The 21,586-nt window shown below is 50.6% G+C and overlaps 2 protein-coding genes across 8 annotated transcripts in view; one reads left to right on the plus strand and one right to left on the minus strand.

Moving 5' to 3' along the window:
• PASK (PAS domain containing serine/threonine kinase) overlaps window positions 1-8,094 on the minus strand; it is a 36,658-nt gene extending 28,564 nt beyond the window's left edge. For 2 of the 3 annotated variants that reach the window (XM_044242014.1, XM_044242011.1), the window contains exon 1: window positions 8,015-8,067. The gene's annotated coding sequence lies outside the window, so the exon portion shown is untranslated. Of the gene's footprint in view, window positions 1-8,014 lie in introns of all 3 variants that reach the window. The other variant, XM_044242012.1, reaches the window with a different exon arrangement.
• A 129-nt stretch (window positions 8,095-8,223) lies between these two features.
• Window positions 8,224-21,586, plus strand: part of PPP1R7 (protein phosphatase 1 regulatory subunit 7) — a 28,955-nt gene continuing 15,592 nt past the window's right edge. The window contains exons 1-9 of one of the 5 annotated variants that reach the window (XM_044242017.1): window positions 8,224-8,324; window positions 11,421-11,561; window positions 15,264-15,319; window positions 15,932-15,997; window positions 16,550-16,680; window positions 16,917-17,079; window positions 18,730-18,846; window positions 19,628-19,732; window positions 19,938-20,296. In XM_044242017.1, the coding sequence (XP_044097952.1) occupies window positions 8,273-8,324; window positions 11,421-11,561; window positions 15,264-15,319; window positions 15,932-15,997; window positions 16,550-16,680; window positions 16,917-17,079; window positions 18,730-18,846; window positions 19,628-19,732; window positions 19,938-20,063 (957 nt within the window). In that variant the 5' untranslated portion in view covers window positions 8,224-8,272 and the 3' untranslated portion in view covers window positions 20,064-20,296. The other 4 variants (XM_044242019.1, XM_044242015.1, XM_044242016.1 and 1 more) reach the window with 4 other exon arrangements.

Raw genomic sequence — 21,586 nt, forward strand, 5'->3', positions numbered from 1 at the left:
CCCAGGTGCCCTCTCCATGGTCACCTTCTGAGCATGTGGAAGCCACTTCTGAGATCTACACCGGCCTCTTCCCCCATCAGGGTTCCCTCATGGGTATACACAGGCCCAAAGACTGGCCAAGGAGCTTCCTTTGAAAGAAGAGCAAGTTTCAATAAGCAGGCGGGGGCACCTGCACAGGACGGACCTGCTGTGGAAAGAAAAGGCGGGCTGGCCCTTCCCACACCCCATTGTAGCATGGAACTCCAAGGAGGCCCAGCCCACCAGTTCTGCCCTGGCCTCAGGTCATCATGAAGACTTGCCAGCAGCACAGGAGGGCAATGCCACAATTAACAGTGTGTGAGCCTAGTTTGTAATTGGGGTCTCTGTATGGGGTCTCTGGTATGCTCACACCCCAAGCCCCTCAGCTGTCAGGGCCTGGCCAACACTCGCCTCAGCGCCAAGCTCCTGAACGTGGTGGAGCAGGAGTCCCCAAGACAGAAAACTGAAGGCCCCACTATCACCAGTGTGGAAGGATGTTAACATAAAAACATGCCAAAGAGCTACCCAAATGGAGATCGGCACAGCAGAGGAACAAACAGGAGAACAAACCCAATCAGCTTCAGAAACAGAACAATGTCTGTTAAGGAGCTTGGCACTCAGTGAAGCTCCATGGGGAATTAACAGCATGCCCCAGAACAGCGAGGCCCGGGACAGCCCCCTGGCCTTCCTGCCTCCGCCCCCTTCTAAGCAAAATGTGAATAACGGTAACGCACACTGCCTAGCGCTCTCATGAGGACCCCAGGACCTAAGCTGGGAAAACAAACCACTAACACTGAGTCGCTGAGTCGCCCAGGAGCTGCCAGTTTTCAAAAGAATTAGATAATCAGCCTGGGATGATGATGCATCCCTGTGACTTGCCGCATACAAACATTAGTTCCAGGTGAATTTAAAAAACGAAAGACAAAAGTCCTGGGGAAAAAAATAAGAGAATACAATGGTCTGGATAACTACTTGAGAGCAGCTAGAGCTCATCAGGGTATCAGTCTGTGGCATTCTCTGAGCTACCTGAGAGTGAGACTCACCCGTGAGATCATAAAGACTCCCGTGAGCTGCAGTCCCCCTCACTAGGCGGGAACCCCCCTCAGAGAAGCCACGCGCCCTGAGCAGGGGAATTGTGATCCTAGCTCAGCAGCCCAGGCCCTGGCAAAAGCAATCTTCCCAGAAGCAAAGCATCCTAAATATGGGTTTCCAAAAGCAAAACCAACAAATATGCTCCCTTCCAGTGACACAGGCAAGGAAACAAGCCCTCTTTGGTGAGGGTCTACAGAAAACTCGAACGGACTCAGACACGTGAGAACATCCATTTACTACAAATGCCTGCGTCTATGTTTAAAATATGAGAGACGGGAGTCACGGAAGGGAGCAGAACAAGACTTTCTCAGAAACAACTACATATTGAAAGAATCAAACCAGCTTTTTAGAAATTAAATTTTTGCATCAGTCTTTAAAAAAATGAATTTGTTATTTAAACTTTCCATCAAAGATCTCTAGGCCCAGATGGCTTCACTGGTAAATTCTATCAAATGTTTAAGAAGGAAATAACTTCAATACTACACAAACTCCTCCAGAAATTAAAAACAGGCAGAGCACATCCACCCCAGTGTTTGAAGCTAGCATCACACTGATACCACACCAGACAAAAACATTGCTAGGAAAGGAAACCATAGACCAATAACTCTTGTGAACAGAGATGCAAAAATCCTCAACAAGATGTTAGCAAACCCACTAAGGCAGTATGTAAAAAAGAGAATTAATTCACTACAACCAGGAGGGGCTTTATCATAGCAATAAAAAGCTGGCTTAACATTTGGAAATCAGTTAATGTAATTCACCATATCAAAAGGCTAAAGAAAAAAAAAAGGAGGAAAAAAATCACACAATCATATCAACTGATATCAAAAAACCATTGGACAAAATCCAACACCCCGTCACAGGAACAAGCACTCACAAGTGAGGAGGAAGAAACATCCTCCACCTGCCCAGGGGCACACACGAAGAACCCACAGCCCGTGATGCTGGCCTTCCAAGGTCCGGAGCAGGGTGAGGAAGCCCAACTAGCCTCTTCTCTTCAGCACTGTCTTAGGGGGAACAGCCAGTAAACAGAGGCAAGAGAAAGAAATAAAAGGCACATATACCGGAAAGAACGGCATAAAGCTGTCCAATTCATACACGACAGGATCACATACATAGAAAAATCCTAAGCAGTCATAAGACTAACAACCAAAGGACGCCTGGGTGGCTCAGTGGGTTGGGCCTCTCAGGTCGTGATCTCAGGGTCCTGGGATTGAGTCCCACATTGGGCTCTCTGCTGGATGGGGAGCCTGCTTCCTCCTCTCTCTCTCTCTCTGCCTCTCTGCCTGCCTCTCTGCCTACTTGGGATCTCTGTCTGTCAAATAAATAAATAAATTCTTTAAAAAAAAAAAAAGACTAACAACCAGAGATTTTTTTTTTAAGGGGGTAGAGGATAAAGGGTTTAAATAGACACTTCACCAAAGAAGGCATACAAATTACAAAGAAGCACATGAGAAAAACGTTCACCATTATTAGTAATGTGGGAAACGCCAAGCTCAACTGTCACGAGCCGTCACATGCCAGCACTAGGGAAACTAAAATGACTAAGAGTAGAAACACAGAGCGTTGGTCAGGGTAGAAGCAGCTAGAACACTCACAGAGTATCGGCAGGAAGACACAATGTGCACACACGGGCCCCAGAAAGCAGGCTGCCAGTCAGCCCAGGATACAGGGCTTGCATGAAGTAGCTGCCCAGAAGAGAGAGTCAGAACAGCCCAAAACTGGAAAACAATCCAAATGTCCCTCCTGGGGAGAACAGATAAGCAAATCAAAGCGTAGCCACACAAAAGACCCCTATACTCAGCAATAGGAAAGAAGACACAGGGAGACAGCAATGGCTCGGATGACCCTTACAGCCCTGGAGCTGTGCAGGAGAACACCTCCTCCAGGGGTTGGAGGCCTGAAGCTCAGCAGGGAGATAGGCCTGACCTAGCCAGGCAAAAAGCAGAGCACAGCCAGACTGGGGCAGGGGCAGCAGGGGCAGCAGGGGCAGCAGGGGCGGCGGGGCGGGGGGCCTGTGCTGGGGAGCAGAGGGGCTTTGGAGGGCAATGGGAAAGCTCTCCTCATGATCCTGCAGCTGTGGGACTGACTATCTCAATGCTCCCTGAACTAGGCACTGACCATCATTTTAGTGTCTGTAAATTATCTTAATACAGTTCATGTGTAATATTAATGAATGCTGAAAAGAAAGTCAGAGGATCAGTAGATTTATGAGAATAAATAACCCAGAATGCAATGCAGGGAAACAAGAACATAGAACTGGGAGAGAGAAGTTAAGAGATAAAGACAGGGAGAACTGAACAGCTAGCTGAAGAGAGAGTGGAGAGGAAGAGGTAAGAGGAAGAGAGTGGAGAGGTAAGAGTGAGGAGCAAAGCCACAGACCAGCCTCCCAGATGTGAAAACCCAACAGGAAGCAGTGGTGTGGGTCTGTCTGGGCAGGAATAACCAAACTGATCAAAGGAACAGACAGCGGCCACCCCTGGCCCAGTGTGGGAAAGAACCCCGGACACTTGACAGGGAGTGGTGCCCAGCACTGGCCGCAGGCCCATGGGGAAGCCATGTACCTCCCTTGGAGGCACAACTCCACGTGCCTCCAAGAAACAGTAACAGGAGAGCAATCAACATGCAACATGCGAAAAGCCATGTCCAAGACATCAAAGACTAACCTTGTGAAAGTCAAAACTTTCATAGATAATTAGAAAGACCTTCAGTAGACTTTGGGCAAGGAAGGTTTTCTTCAACAAGACACAAAAAGCTCTAACTGTAAGACTAATAAATTTATCATTAAAGTTCAGAATGTCCGTTCACCAAAAATACCACAAACAAAATGATAGAAACCCCAAACTGGGAAAATATATTTGCCACATATATAACCAGGAAATTCATATCCAAAAGAGTTCAAAAGGCCAATAATTTAAAATTTAAAAAATAGTAATACGGTAAAAGACACACAGCTCCATGGAAAAAATGACAACAAGAATTTCACAGAAGAAGAAGCCTTAGTGGACAGCAAACCTGTAACAAGGGGCTTAGCTTTATTAGCACAATCATGACAATTTTACACCTACTAAGCCAGCAAAACCTAATAATTTTAATAATATCAAATATTGATAGAGATCAGGATTAATGGCAACACTAACAAACTAATGTAACCTCTTCAGAAAACAGTTTAAGTCACACATTAACCTACTGGGACAGTATATCCCACTCTTAGACTTATATTCTATAGGATCCTTGCACGTAAATAGCAAATCATACTCAAGAATGTTCGGGGAAGCATAGCCCTCAATGGCAAAAGAAAAAAGGAAGAAAAGAATAAACCTGAGGGGCACCTGGGTGGCTCAATGGGTTAAGCTACTGCCTTCGGCTCAGGTCATGATCTCAGGGCCCTGGGATCGAGTCCCGCATCGGGCTCTCTGCTCAGCAGGGAGCCTGCTTCCCTCTCTCTCTCTGCCTGCCTCTCTGTCTACTTGTGATCTCTCTCTGTCAAATAAATAAATAAAATCTTTAAAAAAAAAAAAAGAATAAACCTGAACACTCATCAACAAGAAAACAGATTTAAGATTCTGGCATATTCATACTATGACTCATAACAGTGTAGACAAATTCTATACACGCAATGAGGATAAATCTCACAATATAGTAAGTGAAAAAAATCAAATCACAAAAGACCATTGAGAGTAAAATTCCCTTCCTACATCACCCCCCATCTACATATATTGTTGAAGGGTACTCACAAATGTGGAAAAACCCAAACTTCCGGCAGATTTCCTCTGAGGGTCCAGCAGCAAGATGGAATGGAGGGCCATACAATGGCCTAAGGTCTTTCAGTTCCTAATTTAGGGGTTGGGCTTAAATGTGTTCACTTCACTGTTATGATTTATGACTAATGTCGCATTTATCCTTTTGAATGGTCAAGCAGCATATGCTAAAAAGTTAAGAGATGTTTCCTACACATACATATATCCAGTGTGGGATCGTAAGAGCAACAGCTGATTAGGAACCAAAAGAGTAAGAAGTAAAAGAGAAATTAGATAGCAAACTAACAGAACCTGTTGCTTCCCTTCTCTAAGTATCTAAAGGGACTATTTCTAAAATAAAGAACAACATGATCACATTTTCATTTCTATTCCATTTCTATTCCAACCGACTGACAAAGCACAGAGACTTGATGATAGCTTCAGACTACACTGTGAATGTGAGAAAACTCTGACTTGTAAAAAAAACAAAAACCTCTCTTTAGACTACATTGTAAATTTACTAATAAAACTCTAGAATACATAGTAAGTATTATAAAACTTGGCTTTGTAAAGGTAACAAGAAGAGGGAGAGAAGGGAAGAAAGGGAAGGGAGGGTAGGGGCCAAAATGCTTGGTCTTGCATGGCGGGGCGGGGGTTAGATAAACGGTGTCCAAAGCCGACAAATCAAGTGGCTGCAAGAAAGCCAAATCCCTTTGTGGCTTCTGTGCCCTCTATGGCCGGCCACGGGCTAGTCAGCGTTGCACACCACATCCATGCCATATGGCACCAAGGCCCACAGCACCTCGGCAGAGCCACCCAGCACCTCCAGCTCCACAGGCACAGGCCGGCCTCTGAGAACACCAAGCCTGGCTTCACACAACCTTACCTCACTCCTTTTTCACAGGCTTAATTCAAAGACTAACCAGAAACTCCTGCCAGTCCAGCCCTAAATTTTTAGAATAATTTTCCTGGGTTTTGGGTTTTTTGTACCTACTCTGAGCAGAAGATACAGGATGTTGAACCCAGGAGCCCCAGGTGGTATCTCCATGTGATCCTACTACTGTTGCTAGTTTTTATTTCAGAAGGCATGAGTGACTGCCCTCAGACCAAACAGAAGCAAGGAGAGATTTGCAGGGAGCTTCTGGGAAAGTACTCTGAGCTTAGGGGTGAACTTTGGGAGGCAACCAACTTTCCCTCACAGAGCTAGGGAGCAAAAAGCTCCAGCTGCTCCCACCACTGCTGGACCATCAGGAGCAGAACCAGCCTCAGAATGAAGCCAACTCAATGGGCAGCAGAGCAGGAGATGGCGAGAATGTCGTTTTGAGGATAAACCTACCCTAAAATCTGCCTTGCTCTGGACTTTGGGGGCCAATAACTACTCCCCCCTCCCCCCAGAGCCTTTCTGGGACTGTGTCTCTTTATCGCCTGGAGGCATCCTAAAGACTATCTAGGAGATGGCTGCTGGGTTGGAGAATGTGAGCAAGAGGCATTTCGCAGACCCCAAAGGTCAACAAGGGCTTCCTGGAGGAGGCACCAGCCGAGCAGAGCACCGAAAGGGGAGTGAAGAAGCCTTCCTGGCGGACAGCCAGAGGCACCCTAAGACCAAGATTGCCACAGCACCCTCGGGGAGGAGTACGTGGGGACGGGCCTGAAAAAGTCAGGCCTAACTCCCAGGTTCTCCTACTACGCCTGCCCTGCCCTTTGGACATTTTCCCAAAGACCGACTTTAAAAGGATCTGTGCTTGGGAGTGACACTACCAGATCCGCATCCTACCGAAGATAGGGGCAGGGGCGTGGCGGGCCGGGTACAGCGACGCAGGCAAGAAACAGGCGGTCTCGAATCACAGCAGCGGCGGAAAGACGGCGCGGGGACACAGAAGGCAGAATTCGGCACAGGACGGGCAGTTACTGGGTGATGAGGTGGGGAAAGGAAGGGGCTGCAAGGTGTCCAAACCGCACCCCGGGCTCCGCGCTCAGGCGCCGCCGTCGTCTGGGAAGAGAGCCGCGAAGACAGGACCAAGAAGGCCGGGTATGCAGGGGGCCGCCGACAAGACGCCGGCCGCAAAGCGCGCCCGGAGACCCGCCGGCGCCATAGCGAGCAGTGAGAGGACGGCGGGCAACCGGACGTCCGCAAAGCGCACGCGGCCAGCTCGGGGGCGGACGGGGCGCCGGGGGGCATAGGCCCCGGCGCTGCCCGGGAGGGCAGGTGCGGCCCGGTCCCCCCGGGCCAGGGCGCCAGGGCTCCTCGAACGGTCTCAAGGCGGTAGCGGGCCACCAGCGGCCGGAGCCGCACAGAAGGGGCGCGGGGGCGCAGAACTCGGCAGGGGCTCGTCCACCCGCCGCGCCAGGAGCCCCTGGAGCCCGGACCCGCTCTCCCCAGCGCAGGTACCTCACCTGGGGCCTTCCGGAGTCCCCCGGCCAAGTTTGTTTCACCGCGCGAAGCGAGCCTCGCCTCCCCTCTCGCCGACCGGCGAATCGTAGAACAACTCGTGTCGATTGACAGGTCCTCCGAGCCAACCACTAGCACCTGGGGGCGGGACTCAGCGCTCCCGAACCGAGAAGCCCGCGCTCACGGTTGCTAGGGACGCACCGGACACCCCCAACCCCTTACGGCGCCACGGAGGGACCAAAAAATATACGGCGCATCCGCCCGCGGGATTTAAGTGACTCCGTTTCCTCCAGTCTCCGAATACACCAGGGTCCCCTCTCTGAGGCCTCGAAGGCGGGCGGCGAAAGGAGGCTCCCTCACGGGTCAGGCACGCCCGCAGGGCCGAGGGATCGACGGAGGCTGCGGCCCGCTGGACTGGGTCGACTGGACTGGCTCCTGGACCAAGATAAGCTGTTCCCGCACCTGCGGGAGGGGCTGGCCCCCGGTGCCCCGGCCCCAGCACGAGCGCGGGCGCCCAGCGCTGAACGTTAACTGGAGACGGTCCCTTCTCACGGGCCAAGTCCGCGCGGCGACGTCGGGACGAAGTTGGCCAGTGCACAGACGCAGCCGCTGAGACCTGGAGGGGCCGGCACGCACTCGATTGGCCCGCACTTTGCAGCCCCGCGCAGAAACACTCCACGAGCCCACGAGCCCTCAGCATCTCCCAGATTCTTCTCTCCGCTTCCCTGCAGCCACGGCTCTGTGCGTGCGGCCCCGACCGCCCCTGTCTTCTTACCCGCTCCTCGTCTCCAGAAGCCTCCGGGGCGCTCTCACATTACCTGTCCCGGGGAGGTGAGGCGGGATACTCCTGTGGCTGAGGGCCACATGGCCTCTCCGTTGAACTACAATTCCCATGAAGTGCTGAGGCTGCGCAGGCGCGTCGGGGTTCAAACCCTGGGTGGGATTCCATTGGCTGAGCCAGCACCAAGTCGGGACCCCTGATTGGCTGAGGGGCCTGAGGCGACAGATTCCGGAAAGGGGAAGAGCAGCCAACATGGCGGCGGAACGCGGCGCGGGCCAGCAACAGTCGCAGGAGATGATGGAGGGTGAGCGGCTCCGTGGGGCGGCGGCCCAAGGGCCCAGCGGGCGGGGGGGCAGCGGCCCACACCGGCCTTGCCTGAGAGAAACGGGCCGTCCCGCCTCTGACCGTGGCCTGAGCCCCGCAGCGCGCCCTGACAGCTGCCAACCGGCTCGGCGGGTCAGGGGCGGCCTGGGACCCGGGGACCCCCGGGCGGAGGCTGCAGTGGTCAGGAAGGCTCGGGCGGCCCAGAGGCGCCAAACCCAAGGCTGGCTGGGAGTAGCGGCGCAGGCGGGCGGGCGGGCGGGCGGGTACTGACGACGCGGTGGTCCTGGTGCCCGGGCGCCCACCTCCTGGTGGGACCCTCGCACCGAACCTAGGAGCCTGGTCCGCCGCGGGTATGTTTCCCGGAGCAGCTATCAGGGAAACTGAGGCGCGGGGCGCCGTGGGACCTGCCTGAGTCGGCTTATAGGTGAACGTGGTGGAGGTGGAGAAGAATCCTCTTGTAAGAGAATGGGTTGTGGGGAAGGGATGGAAAGGAGCCGAGAGATTGAACTGTTAAACAACGGAAGCCTGCTTTCAAAGGTGTCATAGTTCTGAAAAGACTAAATTCAACTCTTTAGTTTTGTTGAAAACATTCATTTGCATATTATATGTGCATATAGTTATACATACACCCACCAGTTGGAGAGTCAGTCTTGTCTTCAAGTGCTTACATGCTTTGGTCTCCGCTGGTTTGCGGGAGGGAGGAAGTTCAGTCACTGTCTTATGTGTAAAGTGCTCTGGAAGAAGGATGGGAGGTGGAGTGCAAAGAAGAGCTGACATGTTTGGAGTGATGGCTGCCTAACCAAATCCAACTCTGACCTGAAGCTTGAAGGATAACTACAAATCACCAGATTGCGGAAAAATCAAATATCATTTCAGGCCAGAAAAAGTCTAAAGCAAAGGGCTGTGAAAGAAGGTGGTCTGTTTGAAAGGAGATTTGACCAAGAGTGACTGTACTATTGGAGGAGGGTAGCAAGAGAAGGTCGTGGAGTGCCTTGGTGAAGGGTCTTGGATCTTGTTGAGCAAAAAAGCACCTCTTCCTATCCCCTCTTCTCGACACGGTCCTCCCAATCTACTCCTTCCTCTTCACCTTTTTCCATGTCTTGGTAAACGACAAATACAAAACCCGGGTGATTCTCTCTCTCCCGCTCCCACCCATCCAAATTAATCAACAAGTTCTGATGCCTCTATATCCTTAATCTCTCCAGATCTTCATTACCTCTTCCATTCCCGCCTCTTCCATTCTGTACTTTGAACCAGCCCATTGTTCCCACTATCCCAAAGTTGCCTTATAGTTGGATCCACGGTCTCATGCTCCAGACCCTCTGCTGCCTTAAAGATAGTGTTCCACATTTCACTTTGGCTGCCCTTCATTAGCTAAGTCCCTGCCACCCTGGTCACAGCCATACCACACCTGGTAGAATTTGCTCTCTCTTAGCCTTGACCACAGAGTGCCCTGTGCCAGGTAATAGCTAATTACCAAGTGTTTACTCCATGTCATGCACATGCTGACTACTTTTGTGCTTTAGTTCTGACACCTGTGGTCTGTGGGTCCTATCCTAGCCTCCTTATACAGATGAGGAGAGTGGGGCTTGGAAAACCAAATAGCCTGCCAGCACTGTGTTTGTATGGGCAAGGTGAAATTTCAACAGGAGTCACTGGCAGTCCAAAAACTTTTGGAGTCGGGGCACCTAGATGGCTTAGTCAGTTAAGCATCTACCTTCTGCTCAGGTCATGATCCTAGAGTTCTTGGATCCGGGCTTCTTGCTTAGTATAGAGACTGCCTCTCCCTCTCCCTCTACCTGCCTGCCGCTGCTCTACCTGTTTGTGCTCGCTTGTGCTCTTGCGCTCTCTCGCTCTCACGCTCTCTTGCTCTCTCTCTGTCAGATAAATAAATAAAATCTTTTAAAAAATAAAAAGTAAAAAAAAAAAAAAACTTTTGTTGGAGTCAAAGATCAGATTTGGATTTTACAATCACATCAGATTCTCTGGCAATGCAGAATAGATGAGACAGAGCCAGAAAAGTCCCAGAGAGACCAGTTAGAATGCCAGGCAGGAGCCCAGGCAGTTACCAGGGTGGGGAAGACGGAGTGGATTCAGAGGTTTGGCAGGTTGATTTCATAAGAACTTGGTTTTATGCAGCCCAGTTCCCTGGGTGCTACTTCTCTAGGCCGAGGAGGGGATACAAAGAAGAAATAAAAGTTCCTTTCCTCAAAGAGTATACCCCTTTGTGGACAAACTGTAACCAGGAAAGAAAATACTTTCAGTATTATTGATAACTCCCAGTAACTTATTACTGTTTCAGCGCTTCACGATAGACTTCCAAGGGAGATCATGAAAAAAGCTGGAAAAAGGAAAATTATTTGACAGTCTTACCAAAGGATTTTTACCAGTCTGCCATATTTAGTCTTGCCTTATTTATTAATTCAAAAAATATTTATTTCCCAGCCTTTCAAAGCTGTTGGCTGGTATCACTGTGTGCAGATGTTTGGCATCGGTGATCTTATATGGGGCATTTTGCACTATTGGCCATCTTCTCCTTTTTCATTACAGCCTTCCCTCTGCCCACAGTCTGATTTGAGTTAGTCTTGATTTCTTTCAGAACGTGGGCCTGTGAACTGGGCTGGTTTTCTTGGCCAAATGGATAGTGGAGCATGGATGAAGGTATGTGGTGGAAGGGTCACGATGGTCCCCGCTACATGGACATCCAGGCCAAAAGTGAGCCACACAGGAGGTGCTTCACTGTGTCACCCGTTAGTCCACTTGGTCACAAATGATCCAGGGCTTTTACAACATCTGGGAATTCTTCACAATTTCCTTGAGGGCAGGAATAGTCTGTTACTCATCTTAGTCCCCATGTGTCCTCCCTGCTCTGCCCTCCCCCACACAAGTTGTTCCCACCACTATACGCCGCAGATGGTGCCCAAGACAGGAAAGACACTCGTTTTTGTTGAGCTGACTTCAACAAATGTTTCTCAATGAAGTCTTTTTGACTTATAGCTGGATGTCCGTCTGTTAAATGTTCTTCAGAGAGTCACATAAAGTGGCTGTGAGTTCTTATTGATGTGTGTGGGCTTAGTTGACAGGCGAGTCGAATCTGAAGAGTCTGGCGATGAGGAAGGGAAGAAGCAGAGCAGCGGTATAGTGGCGGACCTCAGTGAGCACAGCCTAAAGGATGGAGAGGAGCAGGGGGAAGAGGACCCAGAAGGTACCAGGCCGAGTTAAGAGCCTTAAACTCTCTAAGGGGGGAGGGTACGGCCGTGTTGCATGTGATCTGCCCAACCCCACCACACCACGTTGTGTGGTGTGGAGGCGAGGGCAGTGGGAGGACTGCTGCTCAGGAGGGGCATTCATTTGGCTGGTTCTTGATCTGCTGGTGTGGCAGTAGAGGCCCGCGGGGGGCTGGTGGCCATGCACTCGGAGCATTGCACCCCCTGAGGCACTCCCTTCGTGGGCTGACTCATTTATGCCACTTGCAAGCAGGATGCTTTTTTTATTTTTTTTAGTTCCACTGAAGCAAATGCTACTACTAATAACATTATTAGTACTGGCGTGTCATCGAGACAGAATCAGAAAACTGTTTTATTAACCATATATTCAAAATACAAGATTTGAAAAAATTATTTTTGCTGATGATGCTTTTGTTTCCTATCCTTGCCATGTAAACTAATTTCAGAATAGCACCTTTAGTATTTTAGAGAAATCATTTTTTTTCTTTTCTTTTTTTTTAAGATTTTATTTATTTATTTGACAGAGAGTTAGAGAGCACAAGTAAGCAGAGCAGTAGGCAGAGGGAGAGGGAGAAGCAGGCTCTCCGCTGAGCAGGGAGCCCAATGTGGGACTCAATCCCAGGACCTGGTGATTATGACCTGAGTCAAAGGCAGCTGCTTAACCTACTGAGTCACCCAGGCACCCTAGAGAAGTCATTTCTAAGTCATGTTTCACCATATGAGAGGCCTGAGGTTTGACTCCTAAATTGCTAAGATGTTAGGAAAATTGTTTCATGCAGAAAATATCTCAGTAGCCTCCTGTTTTAGTGATTAAAAACAGCAACAAAATTAATTTAGAGATGAGAAAAGTAAGTTCTCAGTCAATAGTGGTGGTTTTTCACCCTCCCCAACCGTGATCTTTGTTGGTTTGGTTAGAAAAATTGATTTACATTGAAAAGAATGAGAGAGGGCATATGAACAGACAAAAAGATGTGCAGGATACATTAGTAGGAAACAACAGCACGTTTCCCAACAGTATGCATGTCGAAGTCTTACTGTTAAAACGGTTAATAATATCTAAGTTTTAACATGCGTTAAAGAGAAAACACACCAAACTGCAGTTGAAGTCTCTGAACAGCAGGTTGAGAGGGTGCTGTACATTCTGCATTGTCTAGATTTATATGCAATGTACGGACTTGTAAGGTAGTAATAGTCATGCTCTATCCTTATGGTGATAAAACCCACAAATTCTTAAAAAAAAAAAACCTGATTTTTAAAATAACATGGTGCTCTGTGCCAGTGAAGATGATTGGTAACTATGGCAACCTAATTTTAAGGCAAAGGGAGATTACCACAAAAGTATCATCCACATTTACTTTGGAGCTCCAGAGTAGATATTCTGAAAGCGGCATGGGTGGAATAAGTACATGGGAGTGACGGATGGAAGCTTTCGTTATGTCTAACTGAGTCATGGAAAGACCAAGCGGGTGGGAGCATCACCTGCTCTCCCATCCGAACAACCGGCGCCCATGGAGGACTGGAGAGTTGGTGGGGCCCTGTCCTGGGGCTCACGGTGACAGAGTAGAGCAGCTGGACTTGAACCCAGCTTATCCGAACCCAGCATTCTTTGTTCCAGATGACTAGCTAATTAAAAGCACTCTGGAAAATGTTAAAAATGGGGGTGGGGAGTGAGCACTTGGGTGTCTCAGTCGGTAAGCTGCAGCCTTTGGCTCAGGTTATGATCCCAGGGTCCTGGGATCAAGTCCCACATCAGGCTCCCTGCTCATCAGGGAGCCTGCTTCTTTCTCTCCCACTACCCCCTGCTCTTGCATGTGCTTGCTCTCAAATAAATAAATGAAATATTTAAAAAAAAAAAAAAAAAAACTCTGGAAATTTGTAGTCTTATAAGTCCTTAAGAGAAATTGGGACTCGGTGCTCCCATCTGTATTTACTTAAGTCCTAAGTTCAAATAAAATTCAAAGATGTCAACTGTTACCTTTCACTTATTTTCCTTAACTTATTTTTTAAAAAAAGAAAAAGATGAATACATGATAGATTTGGGGAAACATTCTAGGCTGGTAATATTGCAGAAGTTAAGCTGTTCTGAGGGGCCTGCCCTGAGTGCTGGGCGTGCTACAGACACAGCCACCTTAAGCTGTGTGACCACCTGTCCTATGGAGCCCAGGCCTGGTCTCTACCCACCGGCCATGCTCAGTTGTCTGCAGTGGTGCCTTGCCCTCTCACAGTATCCTGGTGTGGACGCTGGTTGGCTTGGACACCTGCCTTCATTGTGCTGCCTCTCTCCTTACAGCTTCCACAGTTCACAGATCTTGGATTTGTGCCATCTGGAGGCGAGGAGTATTTTGGATATATCTCTTGGTTTTGCCCAACTCCTTTTATTTCATTCCTATGTTGGTTGATACCTTGTAAAGTTATAGCAAATAATTCCAGTAAATAATAAACTGTAGCAAACGACATATTTTTTTGACTGGCCATTGTTCGTTGTTATGGAGAAGGCATCGTGAGAAGACTGAATTAGCCAGTGCCAGCCAGTGCTGAGTGGTTAAGCTGGTCAAGTGCTCCTCTCAGCTGCCTCCAGTCAAGGGCCAGGCTGGCCAGTAGACAGAGTGAAGCCCTGGTCCTTGGGAGGTTCCAGGAACATGAGGTCTGAGGGCTGCAGGCCCATTCCATGGCAGAAGCAGATACAGCTTTGCGGTAAGGGGCAGGCAGCAGTAGGAACCAGGCAAAAACAGCACTGGGGACAGCTGCTTTCCAGGAGAGCAGGGGCCACATGCTCCCACCATGAGCATGTCAAGCCAGGCAGCCCAGTTTCCTCAGAGAGCCAGAAGGGACATTAGAGAAGTGTCATCCAGTCACAATATATGACCTCATTCAGATGCTAAGACAAGCAGACTGAGGGGAGAAATTGTCAGACATGGATGAAATCCAAGGATTGCTGTTACTGTTTTCAAGCACTGAGCTGTTTTTAGACATGCACACATCCATCAGTTCAGGAGAAACGAAGACCAGGAAGCGGCTGATGGCAGGCCGTTGGGCCAGGGCCTGAGCGCATTGCACAGCTCTCCCCCAGCACTGGGGCAGGGGGGTCTCTGCCGGGAGCTGCTCGTGCCTCCGGCGGAGAAGTATGTTTAAATCGGTCAGGGCTCTCCAGTCCCTCTGTCAAGCTGTCCTTTGTTTTGGTGTCCTCTTTGCAGAGATGAGTGTTTATAGATTCGAGGCCACTTTCCAAAGCAATAAAAGGCACATCCTAGAACATCTGACATGCCCAGCATGAGCAGTGTTCATGTGGTCTAATTTATTGCCACGGACGAGTAAGGAGAGGGCCAGCTGCTGCCAGCTGGGCAGCTCTGGGCCGCTCCCCTACCGCCTACTGGGCTCACCTGAGGCTCTGTCGGCCTCTCCCCTCCTTCCTGCAAACAGTTTCAGGCTACATGTCCTTCCCAGGCAAGTTTAGTGGCACACATAGAAGTTTGGAGACCTTTGCTGGTAGCCGAGTTCAGGAACATCTGAATACTTGAAAGGCGATTGTGACTGGAGCAGTGCATTAACCCTGCCGCACCATCCAGAGCCTTCGTGTGCCACCGCGTGGCTTCTGCTGGGCGTGATTTTGCTCTGAGCTAGGCAGCCCAAGTCCCAGGGCCACGGACACTAGGGTTCTGAATGGGCTTTGTTTTTCCTTCTCGTTTTTTCAGAAGGACAAGAGCTGCCTGTGGATATGGAAACCATCAGCCTAGACAGAGATGCAGAGGTAATGCCCCCTGCTGGCCGCAACCTCGGGGGCCATGATGATGGACCACTCTGACTGTCAGGGTGTCTTTTATGGAGGTTCCAGATTAGTAAGTGATTTCCTAGGCAAGGTCATCTGTGCCCTGCTCGTTTGGGTCAGATTCCTTGTGTCCTGGTTGTTTCTAATACCAGTGATTGAAACTCCAGGTCTGGAACCAGAGGATTGGGTGGCCAATGAACCGCCCTTGTCATCTGAATGACAGGAGTAGGTCTGATGATTGCATTGTCCATGGCAGGGCCTCAATCTCCCCAACATCGGAAGCACACTGAACGCTGACAGCTCCGGGCAGGCGGGAGACTATAGGAAGCCTCACCTGGGCACCCCCCAACCCCAAGCCCACAGCTGGCAGCAGCTGCCTGGGCCCATGTTTGCACTCAGGGGCCTGGGGGGAAAACGTTCTTTACTCGCTGCTCATTTTTATGTCAGACTGCCAGTGAGCATCTTGCAGCCATCCTCTGTGTCACTGTGGCCTGTCTATAGGCTTGACAGTGTCTCCTCACCCTCCCCTGCACCCACCTCCAGGAAGCAGGTCTTTAGGTGCTGCTCAGCAGCTTGATTTCTTCTTCATTTCAGGACGTTGATCTGAATCACTACCGCATTGGGAAGATTGAGGGGTTCGACGTGCTGAAGAAAGTGAAGGTGAGGGCAACTCTGTCCTTCCTCTGGAGGGGATGCTGACACCCCAGAGCCCATCCCACCCAAGGGGTGCAGGCACATGTCTAACTGGGGGTTGGTTCTGCTGGCCCGTGTCCTGAACTGCCATCGGCACTTTGTATCGTAAATGTGGCGGGGTCTACAGCGCTATCCAGGAGGTCGACGGCCGCTCCCCTAGGCCAGACAGTGAGCTGGTACAGAGCCTGCCTGCAGTTAAGCACACCCAGACTATAGTCCTAACCTCATTCAGTTCAGTTTGTTCAAAATTGAGCCCAGTGCCAGTTTGCTCTGCTAGGAAACAGCATGCACACCCAACCCTAACCAGTGCCTCCCTCACCAAGGAGGTCTTCTCAGTGCAAGTCCTGCCTCCAGCCCCTCTTTGGGTGTCTGTCTATCGTCTCCATTGTTGGCATGTTTCTAGAAGACAATGGGAGCATGAAAAGTGCATCCCCTGCCCTGGAAAGCTGGTGCTGTGACACAATTGGCATCTCATGGCCTCCCTGTTGCCTGTGTCAACTGTCCTTTTTCATCCCTCAGACTCTCTGCCTCCGTCAAAATTTAATTAAATACATTGAAAATCTGGAGGAGTTGCAGAGTCTGCGAGAGCTGGATCTTTATGACAACCAAATCAAGAAGATTGAGAATCTGGAGGCGCTGACACAGTTGGAGTGAGTCATAAGTCCGGGGGACGACTGTGGGGCTTGCTCCGTCTTCCTAGAACCACCCCTGGGCCCCAGCTCCCAGCCCTGGGGGCCACCTCTGCCACAGGGTCCTGCCGAGAGCCTGGCAGGCAGCTGGGGTGGTATGTGGCCACCTGGTGGGGGGACTGCTTCCAGCCTACTTGCATTCTGAGCCTCATGCCACCTGGGCTCTTTTAAAACTGAAATGTTTTGCTTGTTCTCAGGATTCTAGATATTTCTTTCAATCTGCTGAGAAACATTGAAGGAGTCGACAAGCTAACACGACTGAAGAAGCTCTTCCTGGTTAACAATAAAATCAGTAAGATTGAGAACATAAGCACCTTACACCAGCTGCAGATGCTGGAGCTGGGCTCCAACCGCATCCGGGTAGGTGCAGGCATGTGGCCAGGGGCCTGGCCTTGGGGACTGGCAGTGGTGGGTGCTGGGGTGTGTGCTTGGCTATGTGCTCCGTATGGTAGGGCTTGATTTCCCAGGAAGAGAACGTTAACTTCAGATCAGTGTTAATAAGAATGTGGTCTAGCCCTTTCTCTGCACAGAAATTTCATTTGTTTTTCATCCAGATCACAGCTTAAACCTTAGCAAAGCATCCAAGCACTTTGGTTTTCATATGCTGAGGTTGTATTTTTTGGTGGCCTCTCTGAGATGACAGTGTCCCAGACATGGCAGAGTGGTGGCTCATAGTGACCTGACCTGCACACGGGCTGTAGGAAGCATGTTGCGACTCAGTAACTTGGTTGGCCCATTCTCCCTGGGCAGCTGCATACAACTTGGACACACCCCATGACAACCTTACATCCTGCCACATTCTGTCTGACCTCTGGGAGCACTGGGCAGAAGAGACAGAAGAGGTTTCAGTAAAGAGGTTGGTGTCCGTAGGAGCAGGCCTTTACCCATCTGATGATAGCTACTGGGCAGAGCCCCTGGTAGAAACACAGGAGTCAAAGAAGGACTGGCATTGGCGGGGGGGTGGGGAGGTGGTGGCAGCTGTTAGCCAGCAAAGAGGAGGAAGGGTCACCAGGACAGTGAGGAGGATCTCTGCTAGCCAGAAGACCACCTGACATCCCAGTGAAGACAGTTGTCTCCCCCACCTCTGTGCTGCAAACAGCCCTCCATCTAGCTCTTGGACATTCACAGCACACTGTACTCAACCCTGCTTGGCCCTTGAGAGCTGGGCAGGGTGCAAACCCAGGAGCACCTCCTGGGACAGTTGTGAGCAGTCATGTGGCCCATGTAGCAGAGTAGCCTGTTTAAAACTAAAGAGTGAAGAGTGGTCCAGATGTCAGCATTTTATCAAGTATCTCTCTCTGCAGCGTTTCTAGGAGAATGGTGGCTCATCGTACATCAGCGTAGGCAGTTCAGGAAGGCCCGCCCCTGATTCCTCATCCTCCAGTCCTGCTGTGGTGTGCAGGGTGGGATGCACCTGCCTTCTGCCCTGCTGGTGGATTAGCATGTGCCCAAAAGCTGGCAGTGAACTCGGGAGGGAAGTAGGTCCAGTCAGTTAGCACGTCCTGGGCCACCTGCTCTCTGCAAGGCACTGAGATTGATGGTTGAGTAGAGGAGCACGGGATTCTGGTAGGGAGGGAGGGTTGTGGATCCTGAGATCAGGGACAGAGAGTCATGGAATGGGGGTGCCTGCTCCCAGGAATCTTGAGTGGCATCCTGAGGTCAGGGCTGCTTCTGTGGAGACCGAGGTTCCAGGAATGCATTTTAACGAACCCTCCATGGAATAATGATACCGTGTGAGCTCCGAGCTTCAACGGTTGATGGGAGGCTGCTCACCTGTGGGTGCCCCCTGACCTCGGGCTCATGAGGCTTAGGGTAAGCCTGGGAGATGAGACCTTGAACAAGCCACCTTTTAAGTGAGATTTCAGTGGAGAATTTACAGAGTCGACAGATAACTTGCCCCCATCCAGGGCCACAGTCCAGATGGCTGTGTCTCCTTGCCCGGGCCCCTCGCCCACCGTGCTCCAGCTGGTTGGCCACACAATATTCACTGTGACCCTGTCTTTTTCACAGGCAATTGAAAATATTGACACGTTAACCAATCTGGAGAGTTTGTTTTTGGGGAAAAACAAGATCACTAAACTTCAGAACCTGGATGCACTTACCAACTTGACGGTGCTCAGTATGCAGGTACTGACCCGCCTTCATGCCCCTGCGGCTGAGCCCCGCCTGGGGCATAACTGCCCGGCACCCCGCACACTCGTCTTCTGCCGTGTCCGGAATCAGCGCTCCCTTCACCATCGGGGAGCCACTGAAATGTTAGCTTTCAGAGACTCCACATCCATACACATAAAAGGTCATTCCCTGGGTGGCTTCTAGCTACAGGGTCGTCTCAAGAAGGCTGAGCTTGTGCTAAGGCTTCCTGAAGCATCTGGCTCCATGGTGGAAGCTTCCACACCCACACAGAGAGCAGAGCCTTGTGTTTGCAAGTTGGCAAGCCCCTGAGTACGCCAGGCCCTCGAGGTGAGGTGCCACAGCATGTGCTGGGCATGGCGGGTCTCCCCAAAACCAGTTGTACTTTTTGCAAAGTAGACGTTCTGCAGACTCTTTTCTTAAAAAGGACCATATATTTTGCATTACAATGTGTATTAAAAGAAGTACAAAGTAATTTATTTTAAAATATTCAGTGGATTTGACATTTTTGAATGATTAAATTATGGGGGTAGACCTTTCCAGGCATATCTAAAGAAGTGAGTAGTTCACCTAAAGGCCTCCAACTCTCAGACAACATTTTAGCCAGTGCGACAGACTTGAAATCTGGAGTGCGCTCACTACGTTCACTCCCTTCCGGCACACTCAGAATGCAGTGCCCTAGCATTAGGCCTCTCCAAGAGGAGCGGTCTCCCGCGCTAAGAGCCAATTTGTTCCCTCCCCTCTGCTTTTCTGAGGCTGTTGGCCCTCCGTCTTGCAGAGCAACCGGCTAACCAAGATGGAGGGTCTGCAGAGCCTGGTGAACCTTCGAGAGCTGTACCTGAGCCACAACGGCATCGAGGTCATCGAGGGCCTGGAGAACAATGTAAGACATGTGCTCGTGTGTCCGGGGCGGTGCGGGTGAGTCCTGTTCTGAAGAAGACTCGTTACCTCTAGGGGTCTATGTTCAAGATCATCCCCACTCACGCTGGGACGCGCATGAAGTTCATGTAGTCTCCGCTCTCCCCCGGGTGAGTGGGGAGCCAGTGCTGCACACTGCGGTCCCCAACAGTACCTCGGCCTCTTCCCAGGGCCCCCAGCCTGTGGAGGGCTGGCAGGTGTCGGCAGCTGTCCCTCCCTCCCCATCCTGGCCACTGCACTTCCTGACCCATGGCTTTCCAGACCACAGGGGCCAAGAGATCTCAGCTTTGAACTGACTTCCTGCACGTCCCTCCTCCTCCTCCCTGCTTTTCAGCCACCCTCGCAGGGATGAGGAGGGCCTGTCCACCTCTCAGGGATAGCCCTGCTCTTGCCCCACATAGGACAGCCTTAGATGTGCTGAGCCAGGAGGGCCAGCGGCACTGGCCACTGCCTTTCTCAGCTGCCTGTAGGCAAGCCTGCTTTTCCTCCCTGTGGTAGTCGAAACAAATAAAATACTTTTTCTCTTTCAGTTTTACTGGGTTTTTTTTTTTTTTTCTGTTTTGTTTATTGCCAGCAAAGGTAACCATATGGTTACTTTTGTTATTCTAAACCTAGCATTTCAGTCTTAGTAAAGGCTTCTTTGGCTTCTGTGCTTCAGCCCCTGGGTCTAGTCACCGTTAGCCATGTTTTAGAGGGAAAACCACATTCCGAATTTCATTTTAGCACTACCTAGAATTTCTGAGAAGTTACAGTTGGCCCGTGATAAGCGTAGTCACCTTCCTTCACATTGCAGTCAGACTGAGAGCTTATAGCCCAGCAAATCCACCGGGCACACACTGGGGCCGTGCAGGATGGAGGGTGGAGGCCCAGGTGGGAGAGGCTGGACTCTACAGAGGCTGGGGACAGGGTACTGTCTGCGGCATGGGCAACGGAGCGCAGGTCCACAGCAAATGGGAAAGAAGCAAAAGTGGAGAATTTTACCGGTAGACATGCTACACTGTGGTCTGGGTTCAATGCCAGATCATTAGGCCTCTGAACAAAACAGAAAAAAAGAAAAAAGCAGTTGTGACTTTAAAGGTAATTAGTTATTAGAACATTTATCATTGGGCCAATGTGACAATCTCCCTAGGGCTTCATTCAATTGGAAGTCAAATATTCATTTAAGTTTTTTCTCTTAATTGATCTGGAATTTATTTTTGTTTGGGAAGTAAGGAAGTAATATATGTTTTCCCCAAATGGCAAATCCCCATCCCAGTACCACCTGTGATGCCACCTCAGCATTCAGGGCACCCCACCCCAGCATTCAGGGCACCCCACCCCACGCGGCCCCCTCTCTCTGCACACAGCTGTCCGTGGTGTGTCACTGCACAATGGACACCCTGTCTGCTGAACTTGCTCACCCCCACCCTGCCCAGTACCTACCCCCCTCCCCTTTTTTGGGGGTGGGGGAAGCAATTCTCTACTGGTTTGCTTTCAGATGAGCTTTCAAAACACTGTCCAGCTCCCCAGAAAAACACAGGACAGTGTCGAGCACATAACCGAGTCCCTCTGCTCAGGGTCCCGGGCCCAGTCCTGCCAGCCACAGCGTCCCCGGGACTGAGCCTTTGTGCAGAGTCCGCACTGCGACCGAAGCCTGCCTGCGTCTCTGCACGTATACCCGGTGACACCAGGCACTGCAGGACGGGCTCAGAAGGCTGGAGGTCGCTGCGGGGGCAATCCCAGCCTGGCACTGCCTGCCACCCACCCTTTTCTGCCGAGACCCCCTAAATCCCTTTTTGCTACAGACCTCATCCCCCAGGCAGGAGCCTCCTGCCACGCT

Source organism: Neovison vison, chromosome 3 (genome assembly GCF_020171115.1).
Source record: "Neovison vison isolate M4711 chromosome 3, ASM_NN_V1, whole genome shotgun sequence".
NCBI lineage: Eukaryota > Metazoa > Chordata > Mammalia > Carnivora > Mustelidae > Neogale > Neogale vison.